This window comes from Eptesicus fuscus, chromosome 19, assembly GCF_027574615.1.
Source record: "Eptesicus fuscus isolate TK198812 chromosome 19, DD_ASM_mEF_20220401, whole genome shotgun sequence".
In the NCBI taxonomy this organism is placed as follows: domain Eukaryota; kingdom Metazoa; phylum Chordata; class Mammalia; order Chiroptera; family Vespertilionidae; genus Eptesicus; species Eptesicus fuscus.
The window spans coordinates 26,391,591-26,415,585 of NC_072491.1; the positions used below are offsets into that span (position 1 = coordinate 26,391,591).

The window sequence follows — 23,995 nt, forward strand, 5'->3', positions numbered from 1 at the left end:
CTTCCTTCGTCACACATAATAACTGTCAACACTTCCCTCTCCCTTACTCTCCTGTATTCAATACACCTCCAAGTTCTAGCGAATTTATATTCTATTGACATACTGACAGAATCTGTTCATTTCTTTCCATGTCTATTGCCAACACTCAGCTAAGGTTCCATTTCTTTCTTGGCATGCAGAATTTTTTTAAAGCAACATCTCAATGAATTCTCTACCCAGAAATTAGAGCCATCTTCTCAAAATAGATCTGACCCTATCTTCTTCCTACACACACCTTAAGACCTTCTCAGTAGCTTCCTATTGCTCTTAGAATAGAGACCAGAATCCTTAGCAAGACCTCTAGGGCGATATCTCATAACAAACCTACCTTCCTCTCCTTCCTCATCTAACAACTGAATGCTTTCTACCCACTGGCTTCCTTTCAAATTCTTTAAAGACCCTGGTCTCTCCCATACAGTCATAGCACCTGTGTACTCTCTGCATGGAACACGACCCACATCACCACTCTGCTTAAATATTTTTTTCCCTTTAAAAGCTAAGTTCAATCATTACTTTCTCCTAAATATTTCCTAACCTTTCTTCTCTATTACAGGCCCTCAGACAACAACTAACTTCCCTTAACAGCATTTGTTGTAATTTTATATTTACTTGTAATCTGAATGGTTGCATTCCCAACTAGACTGTGAGATCCAAGAGAGCAAGAATTGTGTCTGTTTTTGCTCCTCATTGACTCAGTATCTAGCAGTTTCTGACACACAACAAATTTCCAGTTAACATTCAGTGAATAGAAAAACAAATAAATTGTCTACTAAAGATGTTACCTACTAATAGCTAAAAATGTAATTTTTATAGAATTTGCCCCTGTTTCTTTTCAACCTATGGCATGAATTTCCAGTCACGTTTCTGTGAATATACAAATGTACATATATGGTCTGCCATATTGCATTTCCTGTACTGTGCATCGCTTTGTCACTTTGAGAACTTTCCATGTTATTGCCATTTCCTATGCTCCCCCCATATGCCTTATTTATTTAGAATTGATCAAGTTTTAAAAAATATATTTTCCTCTCACCTAGAAGGTTTTCAATCCTTTTGTTTTTTGTATGATTATAATTAACCTTTTAATATGCATACAAAAACCAAAGTTTATAACTAATCAATACACAATTATACAATACTTTAATTATCTAATATTTTACACAATTCATGAAATATACATTAATTTTTATTTATTTTTGTCTCACCAAGGTATTATATTTGGTGAGACAAAATATAATATAATATTGAAAATATTCAGTGAGTTTTACTAAAACTGTTGCAAATATTGAGAGTACTAAGTAGAAATATAATATAATATAATAATATAATATAAATATAATATAATATAATATAATATTATAGTAAGTCATTGTTTAAATTTTCTCATGTTTAAAAATTTCTTTGCCCATCTTTCCATTTGTATCTCCCACCTTCTCTATGTGTTTAGTTTCCTTTAGGGAAGATTTGTGGGGGTAAACTCATTTTACTCATACAAAAATATATTCACCCATACTCTTTGTTGAAGAATTAGCTGGGTACTAGGTTGAGTGTTGTCTCTAATCATTTGGAAGATATTTCACTATGTTCTGCCTTCTAGTTTTGGCAAGTCTGTTGTCAGTCTAAATGTTACTCCTTTTCAGGTAATCTCTCTTCTCTCTTTGGATGCTTTTTAGGCTTTGTCTCTATTATTCTGTTGTTTCACTACAATGAGTCCAGTTGTAGACATCTTTGTGCCTTCAGAATCAAGATTCATCTTTCACCAATTCTGGAAAATTCCCAACCATTAGCTCTTCAAATATTCTTTTTCTCAATTATCTTTCTCTGCTACACCCTGAAATTAATCATTTCCTCAAGGAGTCCTGTTTCTTTTCATGAAAAATTATACTTAGAAATCAACATGTGAGTACTAGACATGCTTATTGCTTCTAGATTGTCATTGCTTCTAGGCCCACTTAGCTGAAAATACAGGCACACGAACACACACACACACATACACACACACACCGTTATTCCTCTATCTACCTATCTATCCTTTATCTTATTGGATCTTATGTCTACCTTATACCTATATTACAGGATTCATTATAGTCCCCTCTTTCTATATTAAATTTCTGTTTTTAGGAATTCACAAAAACATGAGACAGAATCAGTCATTCAGAAAATAATCGTTGGAACACTTGCATTATACCTACGCATACAATTATAAGGTTTCCCTGAGGGCAAGGGGATGGGATTCTCTTAGCAAAAGACCTCCAGTTTTCTCTTTTCCCCACCCCCACCTCTCTTGCTAAGACAGTTTTAAAGGATTTTGACACCTTTTTCTGTTGGCCTCCAGCAAATTTTATTATTCTTAACCTATAAATTCCCCAGTGGTAAGAAATCATAGCTCTGCCTTAAATAAGTTTTCAAATGTTCTAATTTTTAAGAGAACGTGTAGCATATTGTTTTTCTTTTTAATCAGATACTTTTCAACTATGAGCACTGCTATAGATTTTGGCAGTCTGTTCCCCATAGGTATGCTTGGGCTTGTCCAATGGATACCGTTTTTTCTTGTCTAAAAATTTTCTGTTAAACATCTTGTTTCTATACCTGCAGGGCTGACTGTTGGTATCAAATTAAACAGGTGGTTCAGTCTTAGAAATTGCAAAATGTCAGGATCTGTTTGGTATTGAGAAATTGAAATAACAGGGATGATTGAGTGGTTGTATATTTCAGAAAATCACCTTGAACAACCAAGGTAAACATATAGTAAAATCATGTTCAAATTATATAGTCAAATCAGGGCTGAAAATAATTGCAAATGTAATATACTGGCTTCTGGAGATGAGGACGTTTTATTTTTAAATAGTGATGGTTAGGCAAAGTACTGTTTCTTGGGTTAGTATTAATTTATGATAAACAGGAAATAACCAGAGAATTGTACAAATAAACTTTTAGAGCAAACTTTATATAAAAGTATTTAAAAAGGACCATATACTTTCAAAGGAAATAAAATCCATTTAGGTATCTTATATTGTGGTAGGTAGAGTTTGGAGAGGGTAGATAAGAAGAGATGCTAAAGGGGATGGGGATAAAAACAGAGTCAACAGTCTCAGAGATGGGAATGTTGTTTGGGGGAATAAGAGGAATTTCATTACAGGGAAGTGAGAAATAAATACAGATCAAGTGGAGTTGAGTTATGGAGAGCTTTGAAGACCACAGTGAAGAGTTTAGGCCTAACATGGTAGGTGAGGGAGGGAAGAAATAATCTTAAAATTTAGAGTTGGAAGGTACTTTGAGAGCCATGTAGCTCAAGCAATTGAGAAGATGGTTGAGGCTCTTTATCCATGCCATCAAGGGTTAACCAGCATCTGCTTTTATTGACAAAGATCTCACTGTTTTCCAAGGCAGTGGTCTATGGAAATCTCGACTGTTAGAAAGATATTTCTTGAAATGAGTTGAAATCTGTCTCCTTGTGGGCATACAGAACACTCCTAATCCCCTTTCTGTATGACAGCCCTTTTAATATTTGAAGACAGCTGTCATGTCCTTTCCAAGAACCTTGCAGTTTATGAGCAAAGGAGAAATGTGATGTTTACAGGATTGTAAGTTACTCTTGAGATGCAGGGCTCTGAGTGACAGAAATGTTCTTTTGGCTGAAGTTTAGGGACTCGGCATCTCACATCTGCAAGTTGTCATGGTGTTATTTATCCCAGGTTGGATATAGCACAAGTGGGTATGACTTTAATTGCGAGGCTTGGCAATCTTCCCTCCCTCCCTTTTTTTCTCCCTCCTTTTTTTCCTTTTCTTTCCTCCCTTCTTTCCCCTCTCTTCCTCCCTCCCTTTCTCCTTCCTTTCCTTTCAAATACTCTTCTATGATAAGAGTTGAATAGCCCAATAGCTAAGTGGTTCAGGCAATGGAGTCTTTTCTGGATTTGAATTCCAACTTTTCTATCTGCCCAGTGTGTGATGATAGGCTAGTTATTTAACCTTTCAAATTACTTAACCTTTCTTAATTCAATGGAGTGAGAAGAACATCTATCTTAAAGAATTAATATCTGGCTTAAATGGAAAAGATATATGCAAAACATTTGATGAAAGCAGTCATGAAATGGTAGGTCATTTCATTCTTGTAAAAAAAAGAAAGCAATGAAGAGTGTCTACCACAGTCAATAAATAAATAACTGTCTGTATTCATCAGGGTTCTCCATATGGAAATAGGATCCATATACATATGGAAAGAGATTTATTGTAAGAAATTGCCTCATGATTATGAAGGCTAGAAAGCCCCACAATTTGCAGCTGGCAAGCTGGACACCCAGGAGAGCTCATCCTATAAGTTCCAGCCTGAACACTGGCAAGTTCCATATCCAAGAAGACCAGTGTTTCAGGTCTAGTCCAATGATACAGCTCAAGGCATCCAGGCAGGAGCAGTTCCCTTTTACTCAGCCTTATTGTTCTATTCAGGTCTTCAGTCAGTTGGATGAGGGCCACCCACATTGGGGAGGGCCATCTGCTTTACTCAATGTACAGATTAAAATGTGAATCTCATCCAAAAACACAGACACACTCAGAATAATGTTTAACCAAATGTCTGGGCACCGCATGGACTAGTCATGTTGACACAAAATTAACCATCACTATGTAATAGATTTCTTAGAAGTAAGAAGTTCTGCCAATGCCCAGCTGGTGTGGCTTAGTGGTTGAGCACCGACCTATGAACCAAGAGGAGGCTGGTTCCATCCCCAGTCAAGGCACATGCCCAGGTTTTGGGCTTGATCCCTAGTAGGGGGTATGCAGGATCCCCAGTAGGGGGTATGCAGGAGGCAGCCGATCAATGATGTTTCTATCTCTCTATCCTTCTCCCTTCCTCTCTCTCGAAAATCAATAAAAACATATTTTAAAAAAAAGTTCTGCAAAGAAAAATAAAACAGAGTAAGAGAAGAGAGTGATGGGAAGTGCTGTTTTAGATTGGTAGTCAGCGATCAGGGATGCTATGAAAGTTAAATCTACTCCAAGGCTGGACTAATGAGTACTAATTTCACTCTGATCAATGTGAAATCAGACTCCTACTCCTCATCTGCTAGATGGACAAATTGTAACATTAATACAACAGGTAACTAGTGGCCATCCATTATGTGAGGACATCTTCTATGGTAGTGGCAGTGTGGTATGATGGGAAAGGATATTGGATCAAACATTTAGAAGTCCTGATATCCAGTTCAGGCTCTGCCAGTAACCACTAAGCCATTCACTTGTCTGTCTAAACCTCAATTTCATTTTCTGAAAAATGAGAACAATTAATGGCTCTCCACAAAAATGTTGTAATAGCTGTTCCAATGTATTTAAAAAACCCTTTTAGAACCAAATCCAGTGATGCAGCTGAAGCCAATCTTGAGAGCGAGCTCTTGGTTTGAAAACTTGAACTTAAGTGCAAAATTGTTCTGTGACCACAGTTTTCTTTCAGATGTCTTGGTTTATGAATGGTATACCTAGATATTTTGCTAGTGGCATAGAAAAAATAAATAATCCAGAGCCACTAAATGAATCAGACTAATGCTGGGGAAAATTATTGTGGGATTTTTCTGATTGCATATTAAAATAACGTGAGTAAAAATAGTAAGTGCTCGCCTTTCATTCAGCTTTGCCTCCAGCATTGGAAAAGTATCAAGGAAGACAGGCAAAGCTGATACCAACTCCCTGATCCATAAATAACTGTAATCCACTTTCCCAGTGTAGTCCTGGAGCAGGAGAGACCACATTTAATTCAGCCATCATGGTCCATTTTTCTAGGGTTCTGCCAAACAGATGAATTACTATGTAAGAAGAGAAATTCTTTTTCAACAGCACAGTTCAATGTAGTTCACATTCATTGATGAGCTACATGCCAAGAGCTGAACCAGACAAAAGGGATCAGAAGATAAAACACAAATTTTTTACCTCTCAAGCTTACCTCTTACCTTTCATAGTCTGGGAGATAGAAATGGAAACAAATCGTAATAGTCCAGTGCTAGTACAATAAATCAGGTACAAATGCAGAAGCAGTGAAGAGAGGCAGGTGAGGTTGAATATAATGATGCACATAACTTTCAGATATAGAATGTTGGCAAATGGTTAGCTTTCCAAAGCCAACTCTTGATGCACCTCCAGAAGGTATCCTATCTAATAAAAGAGTAATATGCAAATTGACTGTCACTCCAACACATAAGATGGCTGTCCCCATGTGGTCAAAGATGGCTGTCCCCATATGGATACAAGATGGCCACCACAAGATGGCCTGCAGGGGAGGGCAGTTGTGGGAGATCAGGCCAGCAGTTGGGAGGGACCAGGCCTGCAGGGGAGGGCAGTTGGGGGCAACCAGGCCTGAAGAGGAGGACAGTTGGGGGCGACCCAGGTCTGCAAGGGAGGGCAGTTGGCGGGGACCAGGCCAGCAGGGGAGAGCAGTTAGGGGTGACCAGGCTGGCAGGGGAGGGCAATTAGGGGTGACCAGGCCAGCAGGGGAGGGAAGTTAGCGGTGACCAGGCTGGCAGGGGAGGGCAGTTAGGGGCAATTGGGTTGGCAGGGGAGCAGTTAGGCGTCGATCAGGCTGGCAGGGGAATGGTTAGAGGGTGATCAGGCTGGCAGGCAGAAGCAGTTAGGGACAATCAGACAGGCAGGCAGGCAGGCAGGCAGTGAGCGGTTGGGAGCCAGCAGTCCTGGATTGTGAGAGGGATGTCGGACTGCCCTCAAGGGGTCCCAGATTGGAGAGGGTGCAGGCTGGGCTGAGGGACACCCCCCCCCACCACCACATCCATGAATTTCGTGCACCGGGCCTCTAGTAGAATATAATGGGGATAATTCCTTCCAAATGTTATGATGTTTGTGTTGTAGCCTGTATATTGGGTGCTTTCCTTTTACTGCATTCAGCTGCTTAGCTTTTATTTTTTTTAACACTACCTGTATTTTCAGAATTATCTTTTGCTAAAGACCACATACAGTCACTTTTTCAGATCTCTTCCATTTTACTTGTATCCATTTGTGTGTGTTTATTTAGTTCTGTATATTTTTTCACATGTGTATGTTTGTTTATCCACAAGCACAGTAAAAATGCTAAACAATTCTATCACCACAAATATCTGTATGTTGCCTCTTTATAACCACATCTATCTCCTTCCCACCCTCCATCCTTAATCCCTGACAACCACGAATTGGTCCTCAATTTCTTTTTTTTTTTTTTTTTTTACTTAAACGGTATTATATAAATGGAATCATGAAGTAGTTAATCTTTTGGGATTAGCTCTTTTCTTTCAGGTGTGTGTATTGGTAGTTCTTTTGTTTTTATTACTGAGTAGTAAGTAGGACATGGTATGGATGTACCACAGTTTGTTTAACCATTAACTCTGAAGGACATCTAGACTAATTTAAGTTTTTGGCTATTATGAATAAAACTGCTATGAGCATCTGTGTACAGTGTGTGTGTGTGTGTGTGTGTGTGTGTGTGTGAATGTAAGTTTTTATTTCTCTAGAATCAATGCCCAAGAGTGCAATTGTTTGTTTATATGGTAATTTCATCGTATACTTTTTTAAAGAAACTGCCAAACTGTTTTCAGAGCAATTATACCATTCTATAGTCCCATGAGCAATGTCTGAGTGGTCCAGTTTCTATGTATACTTTCCAGCACTTGTTGTTATTACTGTTTTATTTTTAGCTATTTGGATAGGTGTGTACAGTGAAAATTCATGGTGGTTTTAATTTGTACTTTCCTGATGGTTATCAGTGTTGAACATCTTTTCATGTGCATACTTGCCATCTGTATATCCTCTTTTCTTCTATTTTCTTCTTAAAAGTTTCTTAGTTTTACTTACTACATTTAAGTTTATTATCCATTTTGAAGTAATTTGGATATAAATTATGAGGTTTTGATCAAATTTATTTGTTTGTTTTCATGGATATGCAGTTGCCCCAGCACTGTCTGTTGAAGTATTTTTGCACATTTGTCTAAAATTATATTTAGATTTAAAATCAGATAGTTGAACATATTTGTATAGGTCTATTTATGGCTTTTCTGTTAGTTTCTATTGATGTATGTGCTTATCCCTCTGAAAAACTAGACTATACTAACTACTATATCTGTCTAGTTAGTAGGCTAAATATCTGGTAAAATAATTCTTTCCACTTTATTCTTCTTTTTCATGATTGTTTTAGCTATTCCAAGGTCTGTGCCTTCCCAGATAAATTTTAGAAAAAGCTTGACTATATCTAAAAAAAACCTCTTTCTGAGGTTTGGTAGGAATCATATTAACCTATAGATAAATTTAGAGATAATTGCATCTCAACTATGTTCAGTCTTCTAATCCATGAACATGGTAATCTGTAATCTTATTTATTTATTTATTTATTTATTTATTTATTTATTTATTTATGTCTTCTTTGATTTCTTCTATCAATAGTGAGATTTTCAGCACACAGATCCTGCAGATGTTTTAAGTATATACCTAAATTTCTCATTATCTTTGGAACACTTATAAATGGTATTAAAGTTATCTTTTTTTCAGTTGAAAGAGCACAAATTGTATATTATTGTGACCTTGATTTTTCTTATTACTGTGATACCAATGTAGTTTAAATTCTCTTCATTCATTTATTGGCTATATATCTTTCCTATTCTCTAAATTTTTTATTTCTGTTTTTTTTAAATATATTCTTGATACTATCCTTTTTTAGGTTTTTATATTGTACATGTCTTCTCCAGTTGGAACTTGTCTTTATATATTTCTTAAAGTTTTTTTTATGAGCAACTTTCAAAATTTTAATATCATTAAATTTGACAGCCTTCTAATTTATAGTCAATTAATTTTATCTTACTTTGGAACTATATAGAATTTATATCTCTAAGTCAAAATGACTTGAGTGAGCTGAATAGACAGAACATTTTTATTGGAAAAATTTTGACATAGATAATACCTGTTTTCATAGTCCTCTTCTACATAAAGAGAGATTTCTAAGACCTTATCTTCAATGTACCCAAACAAAAAAGTGAAATAATATTCCCAATAGTTTTGGAAGAGAAAGAAAGCTACTCTCAATTGAGGCAAGTTTCCCTATTAAAAACGAGAGAAACAGATTCTTAATGCTTCCTCAAACTTCAATTTTCCTGATTATTTTTAAAAAAATAAATTTTTATCCCATGATTTCTTGCAGTATTCTGTTTTAGAATATTTTGGTCTGATACAGTAGGATTATATCCCAAATTGGTGGTGGCTTTGTATTTGGTTATTAAAGAAGAGAAATATGTTGCCTTAAAATCTAATATATCAACTTTGGATTACACTGTACTATATAGCTTCCATATGAGTATCTGAGTATTTCATTGGCAAATACATTTTCCCCCATCTGGTAAAAGGATCTAGATATTCCATGTATATTTATGTCTGGAGGAAAAAATCCAAGATCTTTTTAGCAAAATATGGCCTGCTCGGTGCAGAGATATAAGATTAAATTGCCTAGCCCAACCATGGCAATTCAACTGTTTTCTCTCCAGGAAAAAATATTCCATTTATTTATGAATACTTATACATTTTGGGTTTTATTACATAAATTATATTTCAAATATTGTTTTATAGTCATTTAATGTTAGAAAACAAACTGGGGATTTGTTGGGCAATCTCAAGAAGTTGGCAAGACACAAAGAAACACACACAATTCATGATCTCCAGTCCTAATATGAAAATTCAGCGAAGTTAGTTTTTTTTTTTGGAAACACAAACTACAGGATGAAGGAATGCTACTAAAGATACTGACAATACCCTGTGATTTTGAAGGGTTCTTAAACGCAATAAGAATATTTGAGCATCTTAGCTCTGTGCGCACAACAGTGGTGGTTTTCACCTGGTCAAGCAGAGACCTACCCCATATATCAGACAGTCTCTTCCTTTGTTGCAAAGACAGCTGTTTGCCCTTCGCACCTTGCCCATAGTCACTGCAGGCTGGGACTTTCCAGCCCCTGGGCATCCTGTTCTAAATCCCTGTTGTGAGACCTCCTTGAACCATTTAAAAATCAATTATTGAGATGATTTTAAGGGACAAAATCTTATTGCCACAGAGACACAGTACAGTAGTCTCCCTCATAGGCTGTTTCACTTTCTGTGGTTTCAGTTACCTGTGATCAACTGTGGCCCAAAAATATTAAGTGGAAAATTTCAGAAATAAACAATTTATAAGTGTTAAATTGTACACCATTCTGAGTAACGTGAAGAAACCCCCCACTTTCCTGTGCCATCTTGATCCTCCCTGCTCCAGTCTTGAATCATCCCTTTGTCCAGCATTTTCACACTTTATATGCTTCCCACCTGTTAGTCACTTAGTAATCAATTAGGTTATCAGATTGACTGTCATGGTATTAGCATTGCAGTGCTTGTGTTCAAGTCACCTTTATTTGATTTAATAATGGCCCCAAAGTGCAAGAATAGTGATGCCAACAATTAGGATATGCCAAAGAGAAGTCATAAACTTTATCATAGGTATGTATGTATAGGAAGAAACATATATATAAACATATATATAAACATATATTATATATACATATATATATTATTTATATTATATTATATTATTATTATATTATATTATATTATATTATATTATATTATATTATATTATATTCTCGTATATACTAGAGGCCTGGCGCATGAAATTTGTTCATGGGTAAGGTCCCTAGGCCTGCCCTGTGATCAGGGCCAATCTGTGGGGCCACTGGCAGGGTGATCAGAGGGGCCCCCCAATGGCACCCACCTTGGCTGACCTGGGGCCTGCAGACTGGGGGCAGCTCCTATCCTGGTGGTTAGTGCGCATCATAGTGACCAGTCAGTCATTCCACCAGTCATCCCACTATTCGGTCAATTTGCATATTAGGCTTTTATTACATAGGATATATATTATTTGTGATTTCAGGAATCCACTGGGGGTCTTGGAATGTATCCCCTGTGGATAAGGGGGGACTGCTGTGAGCACAAGAATTTGAATCTGAAGAAACTCTTGGGCCCTTTCTAATTTTCTTCTTCCCCAAACCTTTTCTATGTTAGCACAGGTGTGTGTGCCTTTCTTAGGCTAAATGTATGACCCTGACTTTTCCTTGAGTCCAGTAACCCCTCATTTCTCTTCTCCTGTCACTTCCTCTAGCTTATTTATCAGAACAGGAGAGCTGCCTCTGCTTCCCGGCCGTCTTCCCCATCTCTGCTTACTCTCTCACACTGGTGTTGCTGAGACCTTTCCTGGAAAGAATCTGCAGGCTGAAACCAAAGCTGGATGATTTTGCACAGACATTGCTTTCTCAAATATGCAGAAGGCTCATGTTGCCAGGATGGTGTGAACCTGCCAGTGCTTTGCTATTTCCAGAACACTGGCTCTGCGGCCAGCCAGCTATTATCATGATTTTTGCCCAGTGAAAATGCATTTAAGGGAAGAGTTATAAAAATATAGTTGCCTTAATGGGAACTTTATTGTAGTCTTAGCACTAAGTTATTTGAAGGACATGGAAATAGACTCACTCTTTTTAAAAGTTCCAACAGTAACACGGGTGCTTTTCTGGTTTGTACTTTGCAGAAGTGAAATTTTTCTGTCAAACGCCAGCAATTGCTGATATTGTCATCCTGGTTGATGGTTCATGGAGTATTGGAAGATTCAACTTCAGACTGGTTCGGCTTTTCTTGGAAAACCTGGTTACAGCGTTCGATGTGGGCTCAGAGAAGACACGAATTGGTACACATTCTACTACTCATAGCAGCCAACTGTCAACATAAAACTTTGGGGAAGCCTCTTAAGAAATTTCAAAGACTCTTTACAGAGTGACTTTCAGAATTACAGGACCCACTATAGTAGAGTTCCCCAAAACGCAAATTTGGATCAATAGGATATGCCAATTATTTATTCCTACTAATTTTGCTATGATACTGTCATTCAATTAATTATTGAACCTATTTTAATTTTCTGGAAGTCAAAGTCTTCTCTAATTATTATTATTATTATTATTATTATTATTATTATTATTATTATTTAAGTTAGAGTTGGCTTAAAAATTTATTAGGTAAAAGTTTTTAAAGGAAACAGTCAATCTAGTGAAACATTATGCTAAAACAACTGGAAATTGGAAATAGTTTTATAGTACAATATAATCTTTGTCACATTAAATCTAGCTGAGATAAAAAGCAAATAAAAAAGTTTAAAATCTTTAAGCAACATGTTCATTTTACTACAAAAGTCTCCTAGTTTTGCTTTTAAGTAGCCATTAAGGAAACTCCTTCTTTGAGAATAAGAACCAACGTATAAATCTAGACCTTTTATCTACAAACGTAATCCAGACTTTAAAAAAACCCAACACATGCTAAGTACCTAATACTTTAAAAGTGCTCACTTCCAGATGGCTATAAAATAGATACATTTCCTCAGCCCCCAGATAATTAATTCTCTCAATTAACTCCGTAAATTAATGCCAGGAATCCTCTTCCTCCCCCTCCCCTACCCCTGCAGGAATCCTTCTTGAAAGTACATAGTGAGGTGGAGAAAAAAATGTTGCAAGGATTAGGCCGTACATCATTCTAGTTCCTTGACTAGTCCACTAGACCTTTGAGTAACCCATCATTTCTGGGTGGGCTTTCTTACCTTTCTTTTCCATCCAGGTCTTGCACAGTATAGCGGTGATCCCAGAATAGAATGGCACTTGAATGCCTTCAGTACAAAAGATGAGGTGATCGAAGCTGTCCGAAATCTACCATACAAAGGAGGAAATACGCTAACAGGTATGTTTTGTTCAGTCCACATCTTTAGCAACATATTTTTCTGAAGAATAGTTTTATTTAGTCAGCCTCTTTGTAAGACTTAGCATAATACTTTTTGTAAACCAAAGGAAGTCTTCTTTTCTCCTCTCCTGTCACTTCCTCTAGCTTCTAAAGTTCTCAGATGGTTCTTTCCTCAAACTCAGCTTCATAAATTAAAACCCAGACATCTCATTGCACGTGAATAGAATGTCCCAGGAGGGGCTTGGTTGACCTAGAAGGAAATGGGGAAGTCTCTGAGGCTGACAGTGCTCCTAGCTGTTTTAACCTTTGTGAGTCCCTTTTCCTCCCTCTCTTTTCACCTGTTTTCTCCTCTAACCACCCTGTCAATGAAATAAAAACACATTCCTACCTTATATTTAAGGAAGGTATTTTCTTGGCCCTTATCCTGCAGTCAGTAGCTATCATGCAAATATGTGCTGATCTTTGGCTCAATGATATTTTTAATAAATGAAGAATGTGAGACTATTTAGATGATAATTATCCTAGCCACAAGGGGTTATCACAGGTTTTACCCTTACTGCACATACAATATAGATGCTCAATTAAAATATATACTAGTAGATGTTGTCATTGGCTTTTAAGGAAACCACTGAAATCCTGACAATTGCTTTGCCAATCTGAGGCATAATCTAATGGGTATTTTGTTCATACAACAAAAAAATATTTAACACAAATCCTATAAAAATATTGCAGCATTTCTTATTTTTTCTTGGTGAAAAGTATCACATTCAAAAGGCAGGGTTTCAGTTTTCTTTGAGATCTTCCCCCGCTACCTCTAAGAAAGAGAGATAGGAAAGAATTTTTGGTTCTGTAGGCCATCATTAGCAAAACTGAAAGTGTAGAGGTAATATTTGGAACAGACGCTATTGTGTGGGGATTCTTGCTTTGTTCTAACTTATAAAGGTTTACATTTTCTTGTACACAGATCTGTCATGTCCATTCATGTCCATGAATTCAATATTTGTTGTAAATGCTCATTTCTGAAATGATGCAGTAGTCAGTTATTTGTATTGCCTCTCTTCTGGTGGAGTTGAGATTTTCATCCAATCTGCCAAGGAAGAGGTTGTAAAAATGAAGGTGAAAGTTTGCATCTAATAAAAATCCCTTTAGTTCAATAAGTTACTCATCTTGTGGTTACACTTTGCAGGACTGGAAGCGTTTTTATTAGAGGTGGTTGGTTTGTGTTTATTTTTCCTTGTTTTCTGCCAGGCCTTGCTTTGAACTACATTTTTGAAAACAGCTTTAAGCCAGAAGCAGGAGCAAGAACTGGAGTATCCAAAATTGGCATCTTAATCACAGACGGGAAGTCCCAAGATGATATTATTCCACCATCCAGGAACCTTCGTGAATCTGGTGTGGAGCTGTTTGCCATAGGTATGTGTCACTTATAGTTCTGTTTCAACAATGGGGACGGACACACAGCCACTTAAAATAATATAAAATGCAAAGTGCACTTCATGGAAAGCCAGGAGACCTGTACATTTTCTAGTCCAGACTCTCATCACAACTAGTCAAATGATCTGAGCCCTACAACCTATATTTAAAATGGAAGTGACGGTAACTGTCTTGTGTCCTATAGTGTGAAGACCTCTAAGGCGAGATACCATATGTAAAGTGCTGTGAAAAGTATAAAGGATAATGGTTAGGTTCATACTTGTTACTTTGTACTAGTCAGGACTTTTCTCTTTAGTATCTCTTTATATGCTGTGTCTTTTCTGGTGGTATATGGAGAAACCCATTTATCATTTTCAAGTAATTAAGGTCCTGCAGTTATTTAAAGAAAGCACAAAGTTCCAGATACGCAATATTATTTCTCGGAAGCTCTTTTTTAAGGTATCATTCTTGTGGAAAAGAATATATATATATGTATATATTCACACATGCAGAATAACTGCAAAATATTTAGATGATGCAACTTTGCTCTTCAGAAAAATGCTTACATTTTTGTTGGCAATAGGAGGGTCTTCTATTTCCTAGAAACTGACAAAACAAAAACAAACCTAAATCTAGACACAGTTCTTCTGACCCATTCCTAGATTTGCTATCAAAATGTGGTTTATAGAATGTTTCATTCAAGAAGTATTTGCTTATCTGCTCTGTGCCAGGCATTGTGGTGGGTGCTGGGGCACAGAGACGAGGAAGGCCCTGTCCTTACAAAACCAGCCATTCCAAGTCATGGTGACATCTCCTCTCTTTCTATGCTTTTTGCAACAAACTATTTTGCTATTTGGTGAGAGAGAATTGGGACTATCTTCCCTAGAATAGTTTTATATCTATAAATTCAAATTTGCTGGTTTTAACTAACCAGCATGAAAAGCATGGATGATATTAAGCTCATTGCTTCAGTATGCACTAATGTGATTTTGTTATTGTGGATCCAGATCCAACTGCACATTTTAGAAGCTATTGTAGAAGTCCTTCAGGCAAGAAACATCAGACAGATTGATTTAATTTTCATTTTTTATTTTGCAATCATTTCCCCCAACAAAGGAAATCCCTTCAGAAGATGTAAACTGATGGGGGATTCATTCATGTGTTTATTCTCCATTTTGTGGTCTTGTTCATAATGAATGGATGAGTTTTTAAACAAAACTTTAATTGAATTCAGATGTGATTTGAACTTTTTTTTTTTTTGGAAATTACCTGAAAACCAGTAGTATTTATTATCCTATGACCCCCCTAAAGAAAATAGGTGAGAAACAACCAATGCTTTGTTACTCAGTGTGTTGAGGTTGGAAATGAATTCAGTGGCACAGCGAGGCCTCTAAGAAGTAATTCATGTTGCCCCAGGTAATCACTCTTCCTTTTTTCCATAGTACCTCTTTTAACACCCTTAGATGATTGCAGTGTCAGAGGTTTATAAAGAAACTAGAGGCCCGGTGCATGAAATTTGTGCACATGGGGAGGTTCCCCTCAGCCCAGTCTGTACCCTCTCCAATCCGGGACCCCTTGGGGGATGTCCGACTGCCAGTTTAGGCCCGATATTGGGGATCAGGCTTAAATCGGCAGTCGGATATCCCTCTCACAATCCGGGACCACTGGCTCCTAACTGCTCACCTGCCTGCCTGCCTGATTGCTCCCAACTGCCCCCCTGCTGGCCTGGTCACTCCCAACTGCCCCCTCTGCCAGCCTAGTTGCCCCCAACTGCCCCCCTCACTGGCCTAGTCACCCCTAACTGCCCCCACCCCGCCTGGTCACCCCCAACTGCCCCCATTGCTGGCTTGGTTTCCCCATGCAGCCCGCTGCTCGGTCATTTGGTTGCCCTTCACTAACCCCCCTGCCGGCCTGGTCGCCCCATGCAGCCTGTTCCGTCATCCGTTCACTGCGATGGTCACGTAGGCTTTTATATAGATAGATGCTCCTTGTTTGTTGAAGCCTGGGGAAGAGAAATATACCTTCACAGCCATAAGAACCAATCCTATGCCTTCCTTTTTCTGTTTCTAACTTCATTGGTAAACATTTACTCATTTTAATGTGCAGTCTTCTGAGAGGCAACACTATATAGTGGTTCAGAGCATATGACTTTGGATCTAGACTGTCTGGGCAGAATTCCAGGTGTACACTTCCTGGTTATGTTTCCTTGAGCAAGTTAATTAACCTCTCTGTGCATCAGCTTACTCATCTGTATAATGGGAGAAACAATTGTGCCAAACTCATAGGGTTGGTTGTGAGGATTAAATATGTTAATAATATTCATCAAACACTGAAGCATTTGGGGCAAAGTAAGCACACTGTAAGTGTTAGCATCCACTGCTGAAATAGAGACTGGAGAAGTTGCATGAGGGCGGAGGGTTTTCTGTATCACTGTATTTTCCGCTGTATTATAAGCACCCAGCATTGCACTTGACCCATAGCAAGGGAATTCAATAAATATTGTGGAAGAACCAGAGCTTCCCTTTTTGCAATGGTTACTAGGCAGCCTGTTCTATTTGCATATGTTAATTCTCCCCCAAATTGTCTCGTAATACTATCCTACCTAATAATAGACAAATATGCAAATTGACCATACCTTCGCTATGCCCGTGATTGGCCAGGAGGTGCGGGGGGGGGCAGGACTCGGGGTGGCTGGGGTAGCCGATTGGGACGGCGGGACACTGAGCTCGTGTTGCCAGCGGCGGCTCCAGCTCAGCATCTGCGCCAGGGCTGTGCTGCGGCACAGAAGGGGCCTCTGGGGCAGCAAGCTCACGTCCCACCGGGGACCATCAAAGGGCGGAGGCTTCTGAAAGGCCTGGTGCACCAGCGGACAGGTACCCAGCTCCCCCGCGATCGAAAGCAAAAGCGTGGGAGCTGGGTGCCTGTCCACTCAGGCCTGGTGCACCAGCGGACAGGCACCCAGCTCCCCCGTGATCGAAAGCGAAAGGGTGTAGGGGACCCTACATGTGCATGATTCAATCGTGCACTGGGCCTCTAGTATTATAATAATATTCATGAGGATCGTTAAATATTATTTTTATTCTAGTAATCTCTCAATTTAAGTAAATGTGTTTTATAGAAATTTAAACCTGAGGTTTTGATAGTTTAGAATACTGGTTTAATTACTATTGCTTATGCAATAGTCATGCAAGACAGAAGTTAGTTTCATTGATACGTCTTTGGGGTAAGACAAACTGAAGAAAATGAAGCTCGTTCTAGCTGGTTTGGCTCAGAAGATAAAGCATTGACCTGCGGACGGAAGGGTTCCAGGTTCGATTCCAGTCAAGGGCACATGCCTGGCTTGTGGGCTCGATCCCCAGTGTGGGGCATGCAGAAGGCAGCGGGTCAATGATTCTCTCTCTTCTCCCTCTCCCTTCCTCTCTGAAATCAATAAAATATGTAAAAAAAAAAAAAAAAGAAGCTAAACCGTTTAACAATGATTCTGAAGGTGACTTTTAAAAAGCCTCAGCCAGGAGAGATGTGCCTCTTTAAGCAGCAGATGCTTTGCAGTGAGACTGAGGGGCTCAGGTTGGGGACAGTGCTGTTGCTTTTTCAAATGGGGCATGGATGTCGCAACCCTCCCTGTTGTCCTCATTGCAAGGGGTGAAAAACGCGGATGAGAACGAGCTGCAGGAGATCGCCTCCGAACCAGACAGCACTCACGTGTACAACGTGGCCGAGTTTGACCTGATGCACACGGTGGTGGAGAGCCTGACGAGGACGGTCTGCCTCCGGGTGGAAGAACAGGACAGGGAGATCAAAGGTAAACAGTGATGGAGAGTAGTCATTCTGTGCACTTGGGGATTGCGCTGAGCAAAAGTCTGCCGTGGGTTAGGAAAATTCTTACTATCTTTCATCTTGACTTTCTAAATAGAGTTCTCTATTCTCCTAATAGAAATGGGGGTAGTTCTCTATTCTCCTAATAGAAATTGGTGGGGTGAGGGAGGAATACTTTAACCACTAGATAATTTTCTCCTTTAGACCATCATGTTTGTGTCTTTTCATTAAACTTGATTTTGAGATCATTGTCCATTTACATAGTTGTAAGAAATAATGTAGAAAGAGAGCCTGTAATCTTTACCAGGCTCCCTCAATGGTAACATATTGCAAGACTAGAGTACGATATCATGGGCATGGTGTTTGCACTAATGCAGTCACAATATAGAACATTTCCATTACCACAAGGATCATGCCTATTGTCCTTTTATACCCACATTCACTCTGTCCCTCCCCCAACCTCTCCCTAACTCCTGAAAAATCGGTTCTCCATCTCTAAATATTTTTCATTTTGAAAATATTATATAGATGGAATCATGTAGTATGTAACCTTTGGGGATTGGCTTTCTTTATTTAGGGTAATTCCCTGGAGATTCCTTCAAGTTGTTGCTGTATTAGCAACTCTTTCTTTGAAATGCTGTGTCGTATTCCACGGTATGGATGTGCCACAGTTTGTTTAACCATTCCCACATTGAAAGACATCTGAGTTGTTTCCATTCTTTGGCTGTTACAAATAAAGCTGCTCTGAACGTTCATGTATAGGTTCTTCTGTGAACGTACGTTTTAATTTCTCTGGGATAAAGTTCAGAGTATCATATTGTAATTTTATATTTAGTTTAGTTTTAGTTAAGAAACTGCCAAGCTATTTTCCAGGGTGAGCATAGCATTCAACATTCCTACCAGGAATATATAGGATGTCCCCAAAAATGTATGTACACACTTTGAATAATTATAAAGGCAGTGCTTATTAAAATGCATTTCATTTTCAAAGTTGAGTTATCAGCTGTTAAAATGTATATACATTTTGGGGGGCCACCCTAGATGAGGGATCCAGTTTCTATGCATCGTCACCAACATTTCTTGTTGCTACTGTTTTTCATGTTAGCCGTTCTGATCAGTGTGTAGTGGTAGCTCCTTGTGGTTTTAATTTGCACTTCCCAGATGCCCAGTGAAGTCGAACATCTTTTCCCGTGCTCATTTTGCATCTGTGATATGCTCTTTGGTGAAATGCCAGTTCATGTCTTTTGCCCATTTTCTAATTGGACTTCTTTTAGTTTAGTTTTGTTACTAAGTTTAGTTTTAACAGTTGAGTTTTGAGAATTCTTTATTCATATTCTACATACCAATCCTCTTTTGGATATGTAGTTTGTTAATATTTTTTTCTGATCTGTAGTTTGTCTTTTCATTTTTTAAAAACAAGGTTTTTTTGCAGAGCAAAACTTTTTAATTTTGGTGAGGAACTAGGCTGGGCAGCCAAGCAGTAGTTTCCTGAACAAACTTCTCTGGGCTTCTTAACTAGAGTACTTTAGAACCCCAACTCCCCCACCTCCACCCCCCGCCACACACACACAAAAATTTCTACATGTGGATGCTGATAAAGCATGCAATACAGTTCCTGGTCATAGTTAGTGTTCAGTAACTATTTTCTCCCCTCCCCCAGTGTAATGGTTATTGAAGGCCCTTGGGTAAGAGCCCCTAGAGCAAGCATGTCAAACTTGCAGCTCGCGAGTCTCATTTATTTGGACCGTGTTAGCCATTGAGTTTGACATACTTGCCCTAGAGCAGTGGTCAGCAAACCGGGCTCACGAGCCACATGCGGCTCTTTGGCCTCTTGAGTGTGGCTCTTTGTATCCGCAGAACCTCGTGTAGGGATTGGTACTTAATAGATTCTTAAATGTTTTGATGAACGAATGTCGGAATGAATAACTGAATCAACTTCTCTAGAGATGAAAATCTTAGGAGTGGCATAAAATCAATAAGGTGATGAATAAGAAATAACTTTAGGGAAGAGGTTCATCTTATGTGTCTCTTTAATTTAGCCTTGGCCCTAGCCACCATTGGGCCGCCTACGGAGCTGATTACTTCTGAAGTCACCGCCAGAAGCTTTATGGTTAACTGGACTCATGCCCCAGGGAAGGTGGAAAAATACAGAGTCGTGTATTATCCTACCAGGGGTGGAAAACCAGATGAGGTAATGAGGAGATGATATTTTCAAACCATTATTTTCATTTTCTCAAGTCTTCTACAGTAAAGAAGACAAGACAGAAATGGATATATAAGGTTATTCTGTGATAAGCATTTAGAATTATTTCACTTAAATACATTTCCACGTGTCCATGTACTTTATTTGCACCTTTTCTTCTCACCTCCATCAAATAACTCTCAGAACTGGTCCTGTATCCATTTCTAACACAACCTATTTTAGCTTTTTTTTTCTTCTTTTTAAATATTAATGAGTTCTAAAGCAAAGGAAATCAGTAGTTAGTTATCTGGCCAGAGCTTCCTTTTGCTATTCATGTGTTCTTTCTACTTTGGGAGTGGAGTGGTCTGAACTCCCTGTCTTAATGAAGTCTGTGCATTCCAAATTATGTGGTCACATAGTCCTCCAGGGTTTGGAATTTCCTGGATGTTTATGGAGATTATTGCAATGGAGAAGTCATAAGAAAGCATCTGTGGCTGGCCTTTCTCATGGGTTGGCCATCATGGGAGAATACTTATTGCCAGATGATTGGATTCTTCCCAGTTCCTACCTTTGATATAGCAATTCACAGGGAATATGTTAACATGTGATGAAATCTTTATTTTTTTAAGTGCTAACCTTTTATTGTTCTAACCCCTGACTAACCTCGGCCTGTTGCACAATTTTCTTCTGGATTATGGCAGGGGTTATAATTTTTTTAAGTGTTAGAGAAGTAGATCACGAAGGTTTAAATTATCTGGACAAAAAAAAATCAGAATTATTCCAATGTTCTATCTTTTTTCATGACTAATAAACCTTCCCAAAGCTCCATGGAAAAATATCACACGTTAACTGTTATGAAGCAGATGTGATTAGGATAAAAATGACACAATTTCCCCTTAGATAGTAGTTAATAAGGGAGTTTTGGACATGTTCCATAAAAGGTGCATCACTTCAGATAGGAATTCAAGAAGAATCAACTGCACAGGGGAAAGAGGATGTGGCACACATAGAACATTTAGTGAAATGTTCTTGCTAGAGGTATTTTTGTTTTTTGTGTGTTAATTCTGCACATGGGACATTTCATGCTCTCATTCCTGACCTGTGCTTCAAACAGGTGGTGGTGGATGGCAGTGAAACTTCCACGGTGTTGAAAAACTTGATGTCTCTCACTGAATATCAGGTCTCAGTCTTTGCAGTGTATTCTCACACCGCTAGTGAAGGCCTGCGGGGAACCGAGACCACCCGTACGTATTGGATTCTACCTGACTTCTGACCTTGTATAGCATTACTTAGGCAGCCCTTCCTAATTTGGAATACTGCTCAGGTTGTATTGATGGACATCCTGAGTCAAATTCCTATAAAATAGTCATGTTTGCATGCGGTACTGGACCAAGCTATCATTGCATTTTGCAGGGACTACATACCGGGAGGGATATGGTAACACTCTGTTATGTGTAGGAGAGAGTAACCTTAGTGGTGAAGGGTGCAAAATACATTTATTTATTTAGTAAACAAACATTTAGTGAATGCCTATTACAAACTAAGCACTGAGCTTGAATTTGTCAGTAGAAGTAGAGAAGGAGCTCTGTAGCTCTCTCTCCTGCCCAGTAGAATTACAAGGGCATTATGTTACATCTACTTTCACTTTTTATATTATTGCAATTAAAACTAAAGCTTCTGAATACTAGTAATTCCTTACCTGAGCATGATCATGATAACACACACACACACACACACACACACACACACACACACACACACACTCCTGGGAAAAGATAATCTTAAAAAAATACAGTTACCCACTCATTTAGTTATTGCAAACATGAATTGAGGTCCTATTACATGCTTGTCACTATGCACAGTTAGTCTAAAAACTCTGCCTCTGATAGGACAATGATAACAATATAAACACCACCAATAACTATGTGGTAGGCATTATGGTAATACACTCCAGTCCAATACATTGTTGGATTTATCCCTGACAGTGATTTTTAAGGTGATTATTAATAATCCTGCTTTGCATAAGTATTTTAGCAACAATTTCTGACCTTAAGGAAGTTTTTGTCTAGTAAGGGAGGGAATGCAAACCAAGGACATGCAATCAAATTAGTGCAATGAGCTGCTATAGGCACTCCAATCCAAGTGTGACAGGGAACTGCACGTGTAAACCAAATCCTGAACTTGACATTGCGATTTTAAAAGGAGGCAGGGCCAGAGTGTGGAGGGCCTAGGTTCATATTTGAAAGAAACATTGCATGGTTTTCATTGGCATTGTTAAAGCCAGGAGCTTGTAATTTATCCTTAATCTCTTTCTCCTACCTCTCACTTATAGCCAGTCTTATTTCTTGGTTATTCCATTTTTCTCAAACCTCTTGCTACTTAGTCATGCCTCATCATTGTCCCTGATTGAATGTGTCAATAAGTATTTATTGATTCGTGTATTTGTTCCTCCAGCCCCTCATTCTGTCATTTTATTGTGACTCAACAACTATTTTTAATGGCTACTGCATGTCAGACACTGTTTGGTGATGGACATAAAATAGTGGTCAGAATAGTCTTCTTGCTCTTGACTGGCTGCCAGGGAAAGGGGCCCATCGCTGTAGTGGGATATAAGAAACCAAAAGATATGTCATTCCTGCTTTAAACATTCCCCATGTTTACCCTCCCAGAAGGCTATGTGAACAGATTGAAGGATGAAAATTATCTGAAAAATAAGCTACGTTTACTTAAGTAGCACTTGGATACTTTGAAATGAGCAAGCACACTGTTAATGGCTGAACATTATTACAAAAAGCAATCTCCTCTTGCAGTTGCTTTACCCATGGCTTCCGACCTTGAACTGTACGATGTGACTGAGAACAGTCTGCGGGCAAGATGGAATGCAGTGGCTGGAGCATCGGGATACCTGATCCTCTATGCTCCTCTCACGGAGGGTCTGGCTGGGGATGAAAAAGAGGTAACTACCTGCTGCCACTAGAGTTCTAGAATCTTTGACTTTCTGAAAATAGACATTTTTGCTGTAAAAATTTAGAAAATTCACATTAAGCAAGAGGGGGAAAAAATCACTTGTAATCGAACCATCTAGAGCAGGGGTTCTCAACCTTTCTAATGCCGCGACCCTTTAATACAGTTCCTCATGTTGTGGTGACCCCCAACCATAAAATTATTTTCATTGCTACTTCATAACTGTAATTTTGCTACTGTTAATGAATCGTAATGTAAATATCTGTGTTTTCCGATGGTCTAAGGCGACCCTGCTAGCAGTTCTCAATCTGTGGGTCGTGACCCACAGGTTGAGAACTGCTGTAGAGCCTAAGACCATCAGAAAACACAGATATTTACATTACGATTCATAACAGTAGCAAAATTACAGTTATAAAGTAGCAACGAAAATAATTTTATGGTTGGGGGTCACCACAACATGAGGAACTGTATTAAAGGGTGGCGGCATTAGAAAGGTTGGGAGCCACTGATCTAGAGGGAATAAGTTGTTCACATTTAGTTCAAGTCTTTTTTAATGCATGTTGAACACAATAAATGGAAATGGTTTTGTACTCTTCTGTTTTCATTTAGGTTATTGTGACTGCCATTCCATACAGTTAAATAATATTTTATGTCATCATTTTAAACATCTTTATACCTTTCCATTGTTGTTTAATCTCATATTATTGGACAATTAGATAATTTTCTGTATAAATATGCTTTGGTGACCATTTTTTTTAACATGTAATTTTGTATGGTTGATTATTTCCTTAGCATAAAATGCTAGAAATGGAGTTTCTTATTTCAAAG

General features: G+C 38.4%; 1 protein-coding gene across 3 annotated transcripts in view; it reads left to right on the forward strand.

Moving 5' to 3' along the window:
- COL14A1 (collagen type XIV alpha 1 chain) overlaps positions 1 to 23,995 on the forward strand; it is a 174,778-nt gene that overhangs the window by 18,502 nt on the left and 132,281 nt on the right. For all 3 annotated transcript variants that reach the window (XM_054708522.1, XM_054708523.1, XM_054708524.1), the window contains exons 5-11: positions 11,600 to 11,755; positions 12,673 to 12,792; positions 14,041 to 14,205; positions 17,846 to 18,007; positions 20,061 to 20,212; positions 21,318 to 21,447; positions 23,014 to 23,159. In XM_054708522.1, the coding sequence (XP_054564497.1) occupies positions 11,600 to 11,755; positions 12,673 to 12,792; positions 14,041 to 14,205; positions 17,846 to 18,007; positions 20,061 to 20,212; positions 21,318 to 21,447; positions 23,014 to 23,159 (1,031 nt within the window). The remainder of the gene's footprint in view (positions 1 to 11,599; positions 11,756 to 12,672; positions 12,793 to 14,040; positions 14,206 to 17,845; positions 18,008 to 20,060; positions 20,213 to 21,317; positions 21,448 to 23,013; positions 23,160 to 23,995) is intronic.